Below are 13,574 nucleotides of genomic sequence, written 5' to 3'. Positions count from 1 at the left end.
CTGCCTCAATAAACCAGGTTCCAGAACCCAAAACTCTGTAGCCACGTTTTTAGAGCGCTGTGTCCCCCCATCGCCTTGTCACTGTGCTCTGCCATCAACCATCTCTAAGATGTACTTGCCTTTCCCCCTGCAAGCACAGGGTGCACTGTCCTGGCACGTTGCAGGACAACAGTGCCAGTGGGGACAGTAATATGTGTGAAGGACAGGCATGTATTTAAGTGCCCTGCTGAGCTTTGCCCTAATTTCTCTTACAAGGGACTAAGAAAGCTGAACTCTGTTCACCACGAGCTTTGCATTTGTTGTATATATTCAGCAAATATTTTATCAGAACAAGAATAATGAAAATCTGCTTTTCCAAAATCTGTTTTCCCTTGTTCATTCTATGGACTTCTGAAAGATTTTGAAAGACAAATTTTCTAAAAGGGCCATGAAAGATTGCACAGAAAAGTGTGTTTTTAACCTGTTCAAGATCCTTTGTGTCAGGCTCCAAGCCACTCAGCAGAGTGAGATCAACCAGGGACATCTTTGGTGCTTTGGAACCTGTGGACCTTTATAAAGGAGATGGTCAGCAGTGAACATCTGCACTGAACAGCCAGCTTGCTTTGAAAAGTTTGGCTTTTCAGGCTTGCTAATGGTGAAACAAAACATTCTGCTCCATTTAACTGTCCAAAGTGGATTTTAATTTGAAAATTAGCTGCCTACTTCATTAGGAGTCATGAGGCAAAATTAGTCATCTCAACTAGTCAAATGGCCATTCAAATGGTCATTCTCATTTCTGAACTTCAGAACTTTTTATTTTGGCACCCTCCTTTTCCCATAACAGTTGTACCACAGTGTAGGGAAGAACTGGTGACGTAGTTTGTGCCTTGAGTTTTTCTCCTGTGTCTTAACTACAAGAAAGGGAGCTTCATACTATTGTTTAAGCCTCACCCTAACACTCAACAGTGTGCTATGGAACAGTGGGTCTGGTAGTTGATAAATGTTACGTAGTAATTAATGGTGAAAATGATGCTTTGGCCAGTACACAATTCACTGAATATACGTTTAATGAGTGGGAGTGAAATTTGGGAATTAGGGTAACTTCAGTCCTCTGCTGCCATTGTTCGTGCCATTGTCTGTGAGGGGGGATAAAACCACTGTCTTCAAGGTTTTGCCAAAAGTCAATGGAAAAATGAAATTCTACTGGGGAGTAAAACCTGCTTCTGCCCCCTTGTACCTCTCTAGAAGGGGAATCCAGAATAGCCACCACTTTGTGCTTCTGAGACCCATGCCAGTCGGTGAGCAAGAGAAAAGACAGGTATTTCAGAGTTATTCTGCATGGGAGGATTTCTTTCTTACTACCTCTGGCCTTGCCAATTTCTTGATTACCACAATAGGATATCCTATCTTCCTCCCCTGCTCTCTCAGCTAGTAGTAGACATATTTTCTTTCTTATAAGGTCAGAATTTGACCACGAAGGAAGTAACAGCATCTTTCCAGAAACTCTGTAAATGTGTTATTACTGTATTCCAGTTGTATTTACTTTATTTAATAAAAGACTTCTTTCAAATGATTAGCCTAACAGGTGCTTTAGAGTCTCCTCAGAGTCTGATGGGGCAGAATCTGCAGTGGGCATCTGAAGTATATCCAAATCATGTAAACCTCATAATTGTGTGGAAATCCTTTCTCCTGCCATGGGAGAGAGGACATAGACTCTTAGTGTATTCAGACTCACAGAAATTCACCATGTTGGATGCCGAGTTTGTGGATATGAAGAGGGTGACCAAGGAGAATTACAAACAAATGAAGAGCTGGTCTTGCAGACATACCTGACACAGACTTTGTACCGCAGCGATTCTACTTTACTGGGAGTGATGGCATCCCTTTTCCTTCTGCTGTGGATATCAAACCACTCTATGCCAGAAAGCCCCTCAAATGTGCTGTTTTCTGCAGCAATCAAGTCCTCACCATCATTTTCATCAGAGTATTCAGCTTCTGGAAGTGAGAAATAATATGATCAGCCATGCATAAATTTGCCTGAGGACTTGATGATTTGGCTGCTTTAGGTGTAATGATAAATATCAGTTGGAAGTCATGCCACCACTGTGGGTTTTCTAAAAGTTTGCTGTACACCATCTCAGTATTTCCAATTAATTCAGATTTAGAATTTTAGGGATAACTAGAGTAAGAATAACCAACAAATGTAGCTAAGTACGGAGTTTAGGCTATGAATAAATTTGTAAAGGACAATCCCTCCCTCCAAAAGTTAATTTTCAAACAGAAAAAAAGTGCAGACAAAGGTAGAGATGATAATGAATATATACTTCAAAGGATGGAAAACACATTATTGCTCATATGAAAAACCTATGACAAATCTGCCTTGAAGAGTTTTAAGGGCACATGGTAGGTCCCTTATTAGCCAGGGAACTGAGCTGGGCTTTACCTTCTGTGAAGGGAGTTCACCTACTGCTCTTCAAAAAGAGTTTCTAATTGTGTAATTGTTAAGTATCTGCTGCACCTACAGTCACTCTGATAGTTATTATATTATTTACAAATAATAATAAGCTAAATGAAAGAATAGCTAGGGAGAGTTCAGGGACTTCTATCTTTCCTTGTGATAATTCTCACTTTCCGCAACTGGAAAGCTGTGAATTATCATTAGCAGCTGGCCAAACGTGCCACCTTTGAGACCTAATCACTGCCCCTTTCACTTACCAGAGTACTTGATGCTCCCTTCCATTTCCACTGTCAAAATCAAATCATTGCAAGTATTGTTCTTCAGCTCAGAAGTCCAGTACATCTTTAATATCTAAGACAAACATACAAACAGCAAGCCACTAAAAATATCATTTAAATGACAAGGGATTTACTCATCCAGGACTTGAAGAAATTTTGATGGGACATGGAAGTGTGGAGAGAAAGACCAGTCTCCCAGAGGCTCAGAATGATCACAGAGGAGTGTCACGGGTATAAGCATGTGCAGTTCACAAATGGTGTGGGACCCCTTTGAGGTAACTCTCTATTCACAACCACAAAGAGGTCTTTCAAACTCTAGCTGCCTATCAGCGTTGACATTTCGAAGATTTAATAAATTTAAAGACGGGAAAAATTGACTGCCCATAAGGGCAGGCTTTAGGCCATGAATTTTATAAATTTGGAGGTAGGAACATGAAGGTTGAGGTCATGGCAAGTGATTTTTTGCTCAGTTTTCAAAAAGCGATTAAAAGAAGTCCAGTTAGACTCTAAATTTTGAATTTGCAACTTACACTCATTGTCCCACTTCCTCTGCCATGTACCGATACTTCAAGTTTTCTCCCAAGTTCAAACTGCAAAGCAAGGGGAAAAAAAATACTTAGTCTGTGCTCAGCATTTGATCTGTGGATTTCCTGTCATCTTGCCTTTACCCCTCCAAAATGGGGTAGGGAAAATTTTTAGCTATGGAGTTATAAGACCTCAAGTTTCATAACATTTTAAATGTGCTGAGCTGGTACATCTTACTCTGCTGTTTAGGGCTGAATAGACATATTTTATCAACTTCACTCTCCCCTCTGTAGCCTGGATTTGATGTTTTCACAGTTCCCAGCAGACTGAAGATCAGAATATTCCCCTTCTTGCTCATTCCCTAGTAAGACCTGGTCTCCTGGTTGCTCTTCTTTCTTGGGGAGATTCACATCATCAAAGTCCTTGAAAAGGCAGGAGAAGGTACCTCTAAAGTGTGCTGCTAAGAACCTGCTGGTTTTTTTTTTCTTTAAAAATATTCTGTTGTTTTACAGATTAAATTATTTAAAGGTATTATAAGCCAGCTACATCATGGTTGCTTAACATGAGAAAACCCAGGTCAGATGATCCAGTTTCTCCCATTTGAGGAAAAAAAGTTTGAAACAAGGGATTGTTGTGTACCTCTGTCTGCTTCTGAAACTCTTCATCAGTATCAGTCAGAACAATGCTGTAGTCATTTTGTCTTCCAGGTGTTCCCAGTTTGACAGTCAGGTCAGTGGAAGCAGTGTTCAATGTCTGTATGCTGTATGCTGACAGAGCTTCTAAGGCCACCACTGTGTCCTAGGTGACAAAGAAGTGCAAAAAATGTAATAATTATGCCACATTGTTTCAACAACATGTAGGATGACATTATCAGTCATCTTGGACTACTCAATTTTATGCTTTTTCCTGCTTTGAAGTTCTCCTGTATCTGTTCCTACCTGCACAGGCTGTTAATCCTATTCCCCAGCTGCTTCTTTTGGCACTAAAATTGTAAAATCACTGGAGTTCTGACCTTAGATTATCATAGGTCTTCATGAAGACAAAGAATCTTCTTTACTAGCTTTTAACCATTTTATTTTGGTTCATTGTTTATTAATGAGCCAAAATCTTTAGTGCTTCATGCACCAAAGAAGTTGAGGATTAACTGTTATAATGCTTTCAAATCTAAACGAAAAAGTCTGTATGAGGCTTCTCTTTTCTTCCCCTTGCCCTAGAAATCCCCCTGGACTGGTGGTCAGGCACCTGTGTAGAGCAGTACCCTCCACCGTAGTTTCTTCTTTCTGTCAACCACGTAGCAATAGGCCTTGTGTACTCCATGTCTTTCAGGAGCAATGTTTGAAGCAGTGCATAGGCCGTGGTTTCCACTGAGACAGCATCGTTCCCATTTCCCCAGTAGCGCTGCTGCTTTGCTGCAAAAATAACTCAGTCTTGAATCTCCTTTGTAGGGACATTTGCCAAAAATCACTATTGTTCTACACAGTAGGTGTTTCATGTCATAGCACTGAGGGACCACAAGACACAGATGGTGTTGTGAGAGCAACAAATCCATTCAGAAGAAAAGATAATGGAAAAGGAAACCTATAACTTCCAATTTTTCAATTTTCACAGTCTAATGAACCCAGTGTACAGCGATGCCCATGTGATGGAGTGGTAGCATTGCGTCTGATGGTTCCTGAGAGATAATAGTATTAATTATGCCCATAAATCCAGCCTTGAATAAGGACAACCATATTCCCTGTACTTAAACTATGGCTATTAAACCATAATGTATTGCAAGAAATTTAGCAAATGTATTGGAAGAAATTAACAGGACGGCAGTGCTGCCACGCAGCCAACTAACCCAGCAGTCACCACAGCCACACACTGGAGGAGTAAGAGGTGACATCCGAGTGGAGCTGCAACGAAGCACTCCAAACTGGTGGGGGACTTTGAAAGCAGGTGGTCTGGAAGAGACACCTTGCCTTTTGATCAGAAATCCAGTCGGGGCTACTGTTATATGTAGCTATTTTCTCATTCAAATTTTCTTCTTCCTCATTTGGCTTGGACTTTTTTTTTCTTTTCCCCAAGGGAAGCAGAAAATGTAAATGAATATTTACCATGGTATTGTCCAAGTTCCAGTGTCAGAGAAGATCATGATCCAAACTTCATTATGGTGTCACTTTGTAGTGGTATTAATTATGCATATTACATATTAAAACATCAACATTGACATATTTAATTATGTAATTTAAATAATTAAATATATTACACATAAACATACATGTTTCTATAAAATGAAATGTTTCTCATTTACTTGAATATGTTTTGTTCATGTAAGTGTTCTCAGTGTTTCAATTAGGAAAAGTGCTTTGTAAAGGAATTTTGAAGGATGGTTACCTGCATCAAAAACAGAACAGTCCCTTAATTTTTCTTTCACAAACTGGGCTTCTTCACTATCAGACTGCACAAGTGTCAGAGCATAAGCCGTGATGACTGTAGAATAGCAGTCAGTATTTCTCGAAAGTTGATTTTTCATGTAATCCACTGCTCCTCTAATCCCTTTTACCTATGAAAACAGAATGGATCCTTTTGAAAAGATCACTGAGATCTACTAAGTCTTACTGCTGGCAAGAATATTGGAAATTAGAATACTTCACTGTAGTAATTTTTGAGACAATTGTAATCACTTCTGCTTAGTGATTAAAGCCATTGATGATGGACTGTGTAGCTCGAAGTGCCTTGTACACTAGGCCATGGAATCTTTTCCTATACACCACAGATGTAAACAGATTTTATACTCCTGATTTGCAGTACTGTAAGAGATAGAAGAGTGGATATGCCATTGTGCAATAGCCTTCAGACTAAAAGAGTCACGCTTCCTACCACATCAGGTAACTTGTAGACCTGGAGCGTCTGTTGCAATGCTATGGTTACAAAGGCTGTCATAGCCAAATCCTCTTCTGCTAACTTAATGCCACCCTGGAAGACAAAACATTAAAAGGAAAAGTTAAATGTACATGCTTATGATTAAATTTAGAAAATCACTTTTCATGAAGTAAAGGATCTTTTTGGCAAACCATCTGGTCACATACCATGTAGTTTTACCTCTAATTTTTCTCAATGTGTTCATCTAAAGTATATCTTCTATAGTGGCAGCTAGTTTTCATTAAACAGTGTCAGAAATTAGGAACCCACCATGTCCTTCAGCTGATAATCAAATATTTAATTATTTAACTTATAGTTTAAAATCTATAATTTGTCATTGAAATATTCATAGCTTCAATTTTCAAGCATTAGTTGGGTGGGGTTTTTTCTTTTCATTTCTCTGGTACTGTTTATGCACTTACATGCACACAGAACTTTTTTCCTGTAACGGTTTTTATGCACCAATACTAGATCATTTCTTATCTCTCTTCTTCATAAAGTAGACACAGTCCCCTCATTAGCTTTTTTTCCTCCCAGAAAGCTCTTGAAGTATATGTAAAATAGAAGATAACCATCTCAGCATGAACATAGGTCAGAAAAAATCAAAACCCTTTGGCCAGTTCTTGGGCTGTTTGTTTTTTTCCCCCCCAACAGTTACATCAACTGTAAAACTGGATTTAAGGGGGAAAGCCTCACTACTTATTTGACACAGATAATTAATAATATTAATACATTTTTTTCTTATGTGGTCACTACAAAGGTAACTGCATTTTCAATGAGTTTTGGAAGATGCACATTATTTCCATAGTCTAGATTCATGGACTGCATAAGAATTTTGTGTTTCTGGACAGTTATAGGGGATATGTAGACTAAGATATGCAAGTGGAAATTCTGCTTAAGTATTAATATTTTCTTTTTTCACCATGAGAGTGGTGAAATACTGAAACACGTTACCCAGAGAGACTGGGAGGTACTCAAGGCTCAGCTGGACATGGCCCTGTACAATCTGATCTAACTAGATCTGTTTTGAGCAGGGTTTGGACTAAATGACCTCTGGATGTCCCTTCAAAATTAAATTATGATTCTATGGCTCTGTTTCCTTTGGCAATAAAAGGCTTACATTTTTACCAAACATGTGGACCTCACAATTAGTTTCTAAGTGCTCTATAGACATAGCTGCAAAAATTATCTAAGATTGGATGAAAAGATAAAGGTGGTGAAGTGCTAACTATGCATCTGACATAAAAGACCTTTTAACAAATTAATTTTACATTACAGATTTATTTTCTTTAGATACATTTCTTGTTACTCAACAACTCACAATATTCCTTTCAACCCCTAATAGCCCTAAATGAGCAACAGATTCTTCTAAATATGGATTACCTACCTGCATTGACCTGTCCAATACGGGGTGATGGTCGTGGAATGAACCATCTGCCTGCTGTTGATTAGTCAAGTAGGAAATGGAGTTGAGTATGTGATTGTCTTGGACATCAATGTATTCTCTGCACCTTGTGAGTACTTTAACAATGAATGCAGTTAACCTGGACAAAAGAAAATTTTTCAGACTTGTGCTGACATATATTTATAGAAAACTATATTGACAGGAAAATAAACATACTAAGTTTGTATACAGACTCATACTCAATACAGTCCACTCACTGGAACCTAGTGTGTTATTATTCAACATCAGCATGACCATTTCTACCCTGTGGCAAATGCAAAATAATCAGTGGCTCAGTATAAATCTCCTTCATCAAGGACTGAACATGCTCAGAGATTTTGTGGCTGACTATTCATGACAAAAGTATATAGGCAACACCATGTCCACCAGATCTTGAAAATCTATCCCCCTAGAAAAACTTCTGATGCATCAAAAGGTAATAAAGGTAACTTGGAAAAATACCAACCAGATAAAGAAACAAAACCAAAAATAACACCACAGAAAAAAAAATCACTTACCATACACTACTGGGGATTTCTTTAAATGCTCCGTAGGAGCCATCCACCTTCTGAAACTCAAGCAGTCTAGTATAACCTGCATGAACAGGAGAGAACATAACTTTTCAGAGAATACTCATATTTACTGGGCATTTTCCTACATCACTTGCATTAGCATGAACATGTTCAGTATTGACTGGTGGAAGAGTTCATGGAGGTGTTCACCGGTGCATTAAGAAGGAAATGACTGCATCAGCAGACTTTGACACAAAAAAAGCACTAGGCTTAGAAGGTCCTCTGTCTTGTTTGGCTTAATTGAGCCATGAGAATAACCTGAAAACTGTAGATACCTATGGTTACAAAGCATTTTCTGTGTAGTGAATCTTGGGAAACTTATTTCCTCTTATTGACAACTTTTCAAGCTGTTGACTTTATAGCACATTGAATCAGAAAGTATACGAAACATCATCTATTTCATCATACACAGCCTCAGAAATCATGGCCTCTGATCTTGACTGCTACTGTCCTGACAAAGTCTGTATCATAGCCTCAACTCATTTTCTACACTACTGAACTTCAATAAGAATCAATAAAAGCATAACATAGGGACTAAATGATGCTGATAATACCAAATACTCATTAGCAGGATCTCGTATCACTTTAGGCATTCTTAGATAAATAGGTAAAGACCTCCATGCAGCAACTGCTAGCATGTTTTTAATCTGTATTTATATACTTATTTTTCACTGTTGAAATGTGTGTCACATGTCTGAATATCACGTATCAGGTACATAATATTGCTTTATGCCATAAGCACACCACTGCAGTTAGAAAGATCAGATGTACCTGCTGCAACATTGGCAACTCTCAGGCTCTGTGTTAGTGCCTGGGAGTTAGTGAGCTGGAACACTTCCACATACTGTGATCCCAGCTTTACCATTTAATAGTATCTTTGGATCACATCTTGGAGTGGACTCTTCGAGAAGCAGACTTGCAGTGTCCTCTCCCTAAGGAAACTCCCTCCCTGGGTTGGGCCAAGGCTGCTGAAGCCATTCTAGCTTATGTGATGATGAGTACAGGAGTGTGGAAGCGAAAGTGTCAGTATCATGATTAACATTGGGAATTTCCTTTGTGATACTTCTTTTGACAGCCACAGACAGAGATGTCTACATCCCAGATGGGCATCCTAAGCACTGTCTGTGACTCGTGGGGAGAAATAAGTCTTTTTAGGACATGATTCATCTTTATCCATTTTGAACTTGTACATTAGAAGGAAACGAAGGACTAGCCTTTGCTATCCATTTACTCTGAAAAGAGCTGACATTGATCAGCTCAGATTTTACTTTCTACTTCTGAATTAGGCAAGAGGGAGGATGGATGGTGAACGTCAATACCTGTCCACTGCCAGATGCTGGCAAATAGTCCTCCTCACAAGTTCTGTTTGCAGATTGTCAGAGGCATTTCTTTGTGGCTGTGACATTGGTCACTCCTTCACCAAGTAAAAACAATCAGTGTGCAGTGCAAAATGATAACAAAGATCCCATCCTTTGGGTTCTGGTTTGTTGTTGTTGTTGTTTGTTTTTTTTTTTTTTTTTTTTGTTTGTTTGTTTGTTTTTTTGTTATTTTGGGGTTTGTTTGTTATTTCCTCCCCCTCTTTGTCTGCATACCTTGTTCAATCATACTAATGGCTTCCTGCTTCTGTTCAGGATTAAAGTTCACCCACTGCTCACTGGCATCCAAGTACTCAATAGCGTAGACTGCAGGGGCCATTGTGACCATAGTTTGCTCTGCACAGCCTGTGGGCACTTGAATAAGTTTCTCCACTCCAGTAAGACTAAGACAATTTTCAACAGACTTGTCCATAATATTCCCTGTTGTAAAAACATAAGCCATAATACATACCATATTTAAAATTGGGTGGTGTAATATGAAGAAAGGTGATAATAACTATAGGTCGACATTCCAGCATGGCCTGATACTCCTCACCATTAAATATTCTTTTTAGCTACCTAAGACTTCGTAAAGCTGAAGAAGAACAAGGATGAGGTGCCAAGCCCTGGGAAAGCTGGAGAAAGGAGGCTGGCACAACGAAGGAGTATGAAAGAGAAAGAGTACCAAGGCTGCTGGAGGCAGAGAAGCAAGGAAAGGGGGAAAGATTGGTGCATGGGGTTTGGGCTGGAAAATTCCTGTCAAACCAGACATGATCCTTCCACAGAGAGGAAGAAAGACTGTACATTAATCATACCAAACCTTTTGTGTATTTTTTTTCTCTCTGCAATTTTATCATTTGATGAATTCACACATCCCTGTACTTTAGCTCAGGGATTTGAAGTGGAAACCAATAGCCTTTGTGTCACAAATGCATTATTTTCCATTTTCTGGGGAAAACAGTAATTATTCCTAACAAAATTGCTTGCTAATAGATGTTTTTAAAATACGTATACATGCGTATATATATATGTACGTATACAGTTATTGGATTAAATGACTATATGATTATACAGAACTTTCCAGAACTTATACATCAGAATCTAGCATCCTTATTTCTAAAAGCTAAAGCAGATTTCTACAAACCTAAATGCAGTGTGGGTTTATTAGAGAAGCTGAATCCCTTCACCTTTGGCCTTCCCATAATTTTAGTCTGAGCACAGTGAGGAGGATGGATCATATAAAGCTATTACATCCATTTCAAATAAGAAGGAGTAATTAGAAAGAGGAAAAGATACTGGATCAACCCTGGGGGTGTTCTGTTTTATGACCTGGTCACGTAGCACAGACAATTTGAGTCATAACAGAAAAACTAGGAGGGAATGGAGATTTGACATGCAGGAATAAGTGACACAGAGGGGCCTGTCCCTTGCCACCTGGAGAAGTTGTTGACAAAAAATTACATTTACCTTTCAGGCTAACAAACACATGACTATCAGAACCTGGTACCATATCAGGTGGTCTGTTCAGGTCCAGTGTATGGGATTTTACTGTAAATAAATAATAAATAGAGATGTACATCCTGACTTTTAAAACATAAACAACATACAGTATAATCTTAGAACATACTTTTCCTTAAGCATTCCACAGTTGACATCAATTTTGACAGAAATGTTATCTGAAATGTTAAATGAAATTTTATGGAAAGAAGTATTTTTTAAATTAATTTAATTTATTTAATTTCCAATCTTTAACAATATTTTAGGCTTGAAAAAACTCCTACTTTTTAATATGTTTAGGACCCATTAGTAGATGAAATAGAGGTTTATTTAATATTTAAAGAATGCTACTTTGAAACAAAAAAGTAAAATAAATCAATTCTAAAAATTTAGAATTTAATGACTTTTCTTTCCTGAGTCTTTTGCCAGGTACCAGATGAAGTTATTTGTGGTAAGTTCTGGTTAACAAAAGCAATATCTCTACATTAAGAAGTATTTCACTGCACCTATCATTTACCCTCTCTTTCTACTCCAAACCTCATCTGAATCAAACTCTTTTCTGTAACTTACAGCCGCTGTTAATGCAAATGGTTTCCTCTTCTCTCTGTAAAACACCTTCTGCCTGCACAATTGAGGAAAGAAAAAGTCAGAATGTTTGCAAGCACTCACACCTGAAATTAACCTGCACAAAACCCATAAGCTCCATCCTGGCACTAGACCAGCGAGTGGCACAAATAAGAGATTTTGATGTGAGATTTCTCTCCAGGTAAAACTCAAGCTTAAAATCAGAATTACAATCTCCCAGTTGAAATATTAAGAAACTCTACTGACTTTTTGTGTTACTATTGAAATATTTCCCTGGATGAAATTCCATTAACCAAAACTAACCTCAAACAATTAAACTTCAAAGTTTATTCTCAGCTTTGTGAGCCATGCAAGTCAAGTTCAATGAGGGACTCACGTTTATAAATCTCTCAAATATGAAATTCATGAAGTTCTGAGTACATCTTGTTGATAAAATCTAAACTTTTTTTTCCTTCTGATTTCCACATATCCTTCTTCCTACAATTTCAGTTTTAATAAAGATATTTTTACAGTTACTTTTAATAAAGCTATTTTTACAGTTACTTTTAATGTTTTAGTGTAGCACTGAACTCTGAGACTCTGCCTATCTCCAAAAAAGTTATGGCCTGTAACAACTGCAGGTTCTCAACATCCTGTGCCTTATCCTTACCTACAATGGTAGAAGGATTCATATTTTGCACTTTTTTGTGTGGATTGAAAATAGCCCTCAGTAGGTGACTTGGGTGCTGTAACAAGTCTGTGTTGGCTCTTGAAAAGTCATCTTTTCTAGAAGGTTCCTCCTTTTTATAATTTTGAAAGAGAACTAAGTTATTTAATAATATTTACAGCATTTTTTTTACCTGTATGTTTTACCTGTGCAATCATTAAAACTGAAGATCCATTAACCAGAGGGAATAAAACAAGTGTAAATTTATTACTAGAAGAGAGTATTTCCTTCTCAAAATACTGATACATGGACATCTTCAATCTTGGCTTCATAAGGGAAGAAGAATTTTCATATAGAATTACAGAATCATAGAATATGCTGAGTTGGAAGGGACCCATAAGGATCATTGAGTCCAGCGCTTAGCTGTGCACAGGACCATCCCCAAGAGTCACACCATGTCCCTGAGATATTGTCCAAATGCTTCTTGAATTTTGTCAGGCTTGGTGCTATGACCACTGCCCTGGGGAGCCTGTTCCAGTACCCACCCACCCTCTGGGTGAAGAACCTTTTTCTAATATCCCACCTAAACCTCCTCTGACACAACTTCAGGTCATTCCCTCAGGTTCTGTCACTGGTCACCACAGAGCAGAAACCAGTGCCTGCCCCTCCTCTTCCCCTCACGAGAAAGTCATAGATTGCAATGAGGTCTCGCCTCTGTCTCCTCCAGGTTGAACAGATCAAGTGACCTCAGTAGCTCCTCATGCAGCTTCCCCTCAAAGCCCTTCCCCATCTTCATTGCCCTCCTTTGGATGCTCTCTAATAGCTTAATATCTTTGTTATGTTGTGGTGCCCAAACCTTCACACAATATTCGAGGTGAGGTCACACCAGTGCAGAGCAGGACAATCCCCTCCCTCGACTGGCTGGTGATACTTTGCCTGATGCCCCCCAGGACATGGTTGGCCCTCCTGATTGCCAGGGCACTGCTGACTCATACTCAACTTGACACTGATCAGGACCCCAAGGTCCCTTTCCATGGCACTGCTTTCCAGCAGCTCATTCCCCAGTACACCCAGGGTTGCCTTCATCTCATACATGTTGATGAAGCAGGTGGAAGTCAAAGATTACAAGATGAGCACTGGCTGCATGAAGAAGTTTTTGCTATGTCATGGGTAGAAGGATGCCTTTTTGCCATAGAGAACAAACATTTCCATATACATTATACATATAGGGTTAAATTTCTTCCACATGTTATACCTCGCTCCTTACTGAAAAACAGGTTTCCTGAGATTGCTTCCAGTCTTATCTTTGTATCATTTCACTCCCGTCATGA

At 38.7% G+C, this 13,574-nt stretch overlaps 1 protein-coding gene across 1 annotated transcript in view; it reads right to left on the bottom strand.

The window, feature by feature from the left end:
* Positions 1–13,574, bottom strand: part of LOC113949197 (complement C4-like) — a 48,174-nt gene that overhangs the window by 8,673 nt on the left and 25,927 nt on the right. Inside the window, exons 22-34 of the mRNA XM_027647485.1 lie at positions 11,583–11,634; positions 10,983–11,063; positions 9,753–9,956; positions 8,107–8,182; positions 7,532–7,688; positions 6,103–6,198; positions 5,617–5,785; positions 4,483–4,649; positions 3,880–4,038; positions 3,246–3,305; positions 2,695–2,788; positions 1,809–1,974; positions 461–548 (exon numbers count right to left, since the gene is read on the bottom strand). Coding sequence (XP_027503286.1) covers positions 461–548; positions 1,809–1,974; positions 2,695–2,788; positions 3,246–3,305; positions 3,880–4,038; positions 4,483–4,649; positions 5,617–5,785; positions 6,103–6,198; positions 7,532–7,688; positions 8,107–8,182; positions 9,753–9,956; positions 10,983–11,063; positions 11,583–11,634 — 1,569 coding nt within the window. The remainder of the gene's footprint in view (positions 1–460; positions 549–1,808; positions 1,975–2,694; positions 2,789–3,245; positions 3,306–3,879; positions 4,039–4,482; positions 4,650–5,616; positions 5,786–6,102; positions 6,199–7,531; positions 7,689–8,106; positions 8,183–9,752; positions 9,957–10,982; positions 11,064–11,582; positions 11,635–13,574) is intronic.

The sequence above is a fragment of the Corapipo altera genome, unplaced genomic scaffold (genome assembly GCF_003945725.1).
Source record: "Corapipo altera isolate COAL_440 unplaced genomic scaffold, ASM394572v1 0, whole genome shotgun sequence".
Classification (NCBI taxonomy): domain Eukaryota; kingdom Metazoa; phylum Chordata; class Aves; order Passeriformes; family Pipridae; genus Corapipo; species Corapipo altera.
Note: the sequence above shows the minus strand (reverse complement) of the source record. Positions and strands in the feature narration are given on the sequence as shown.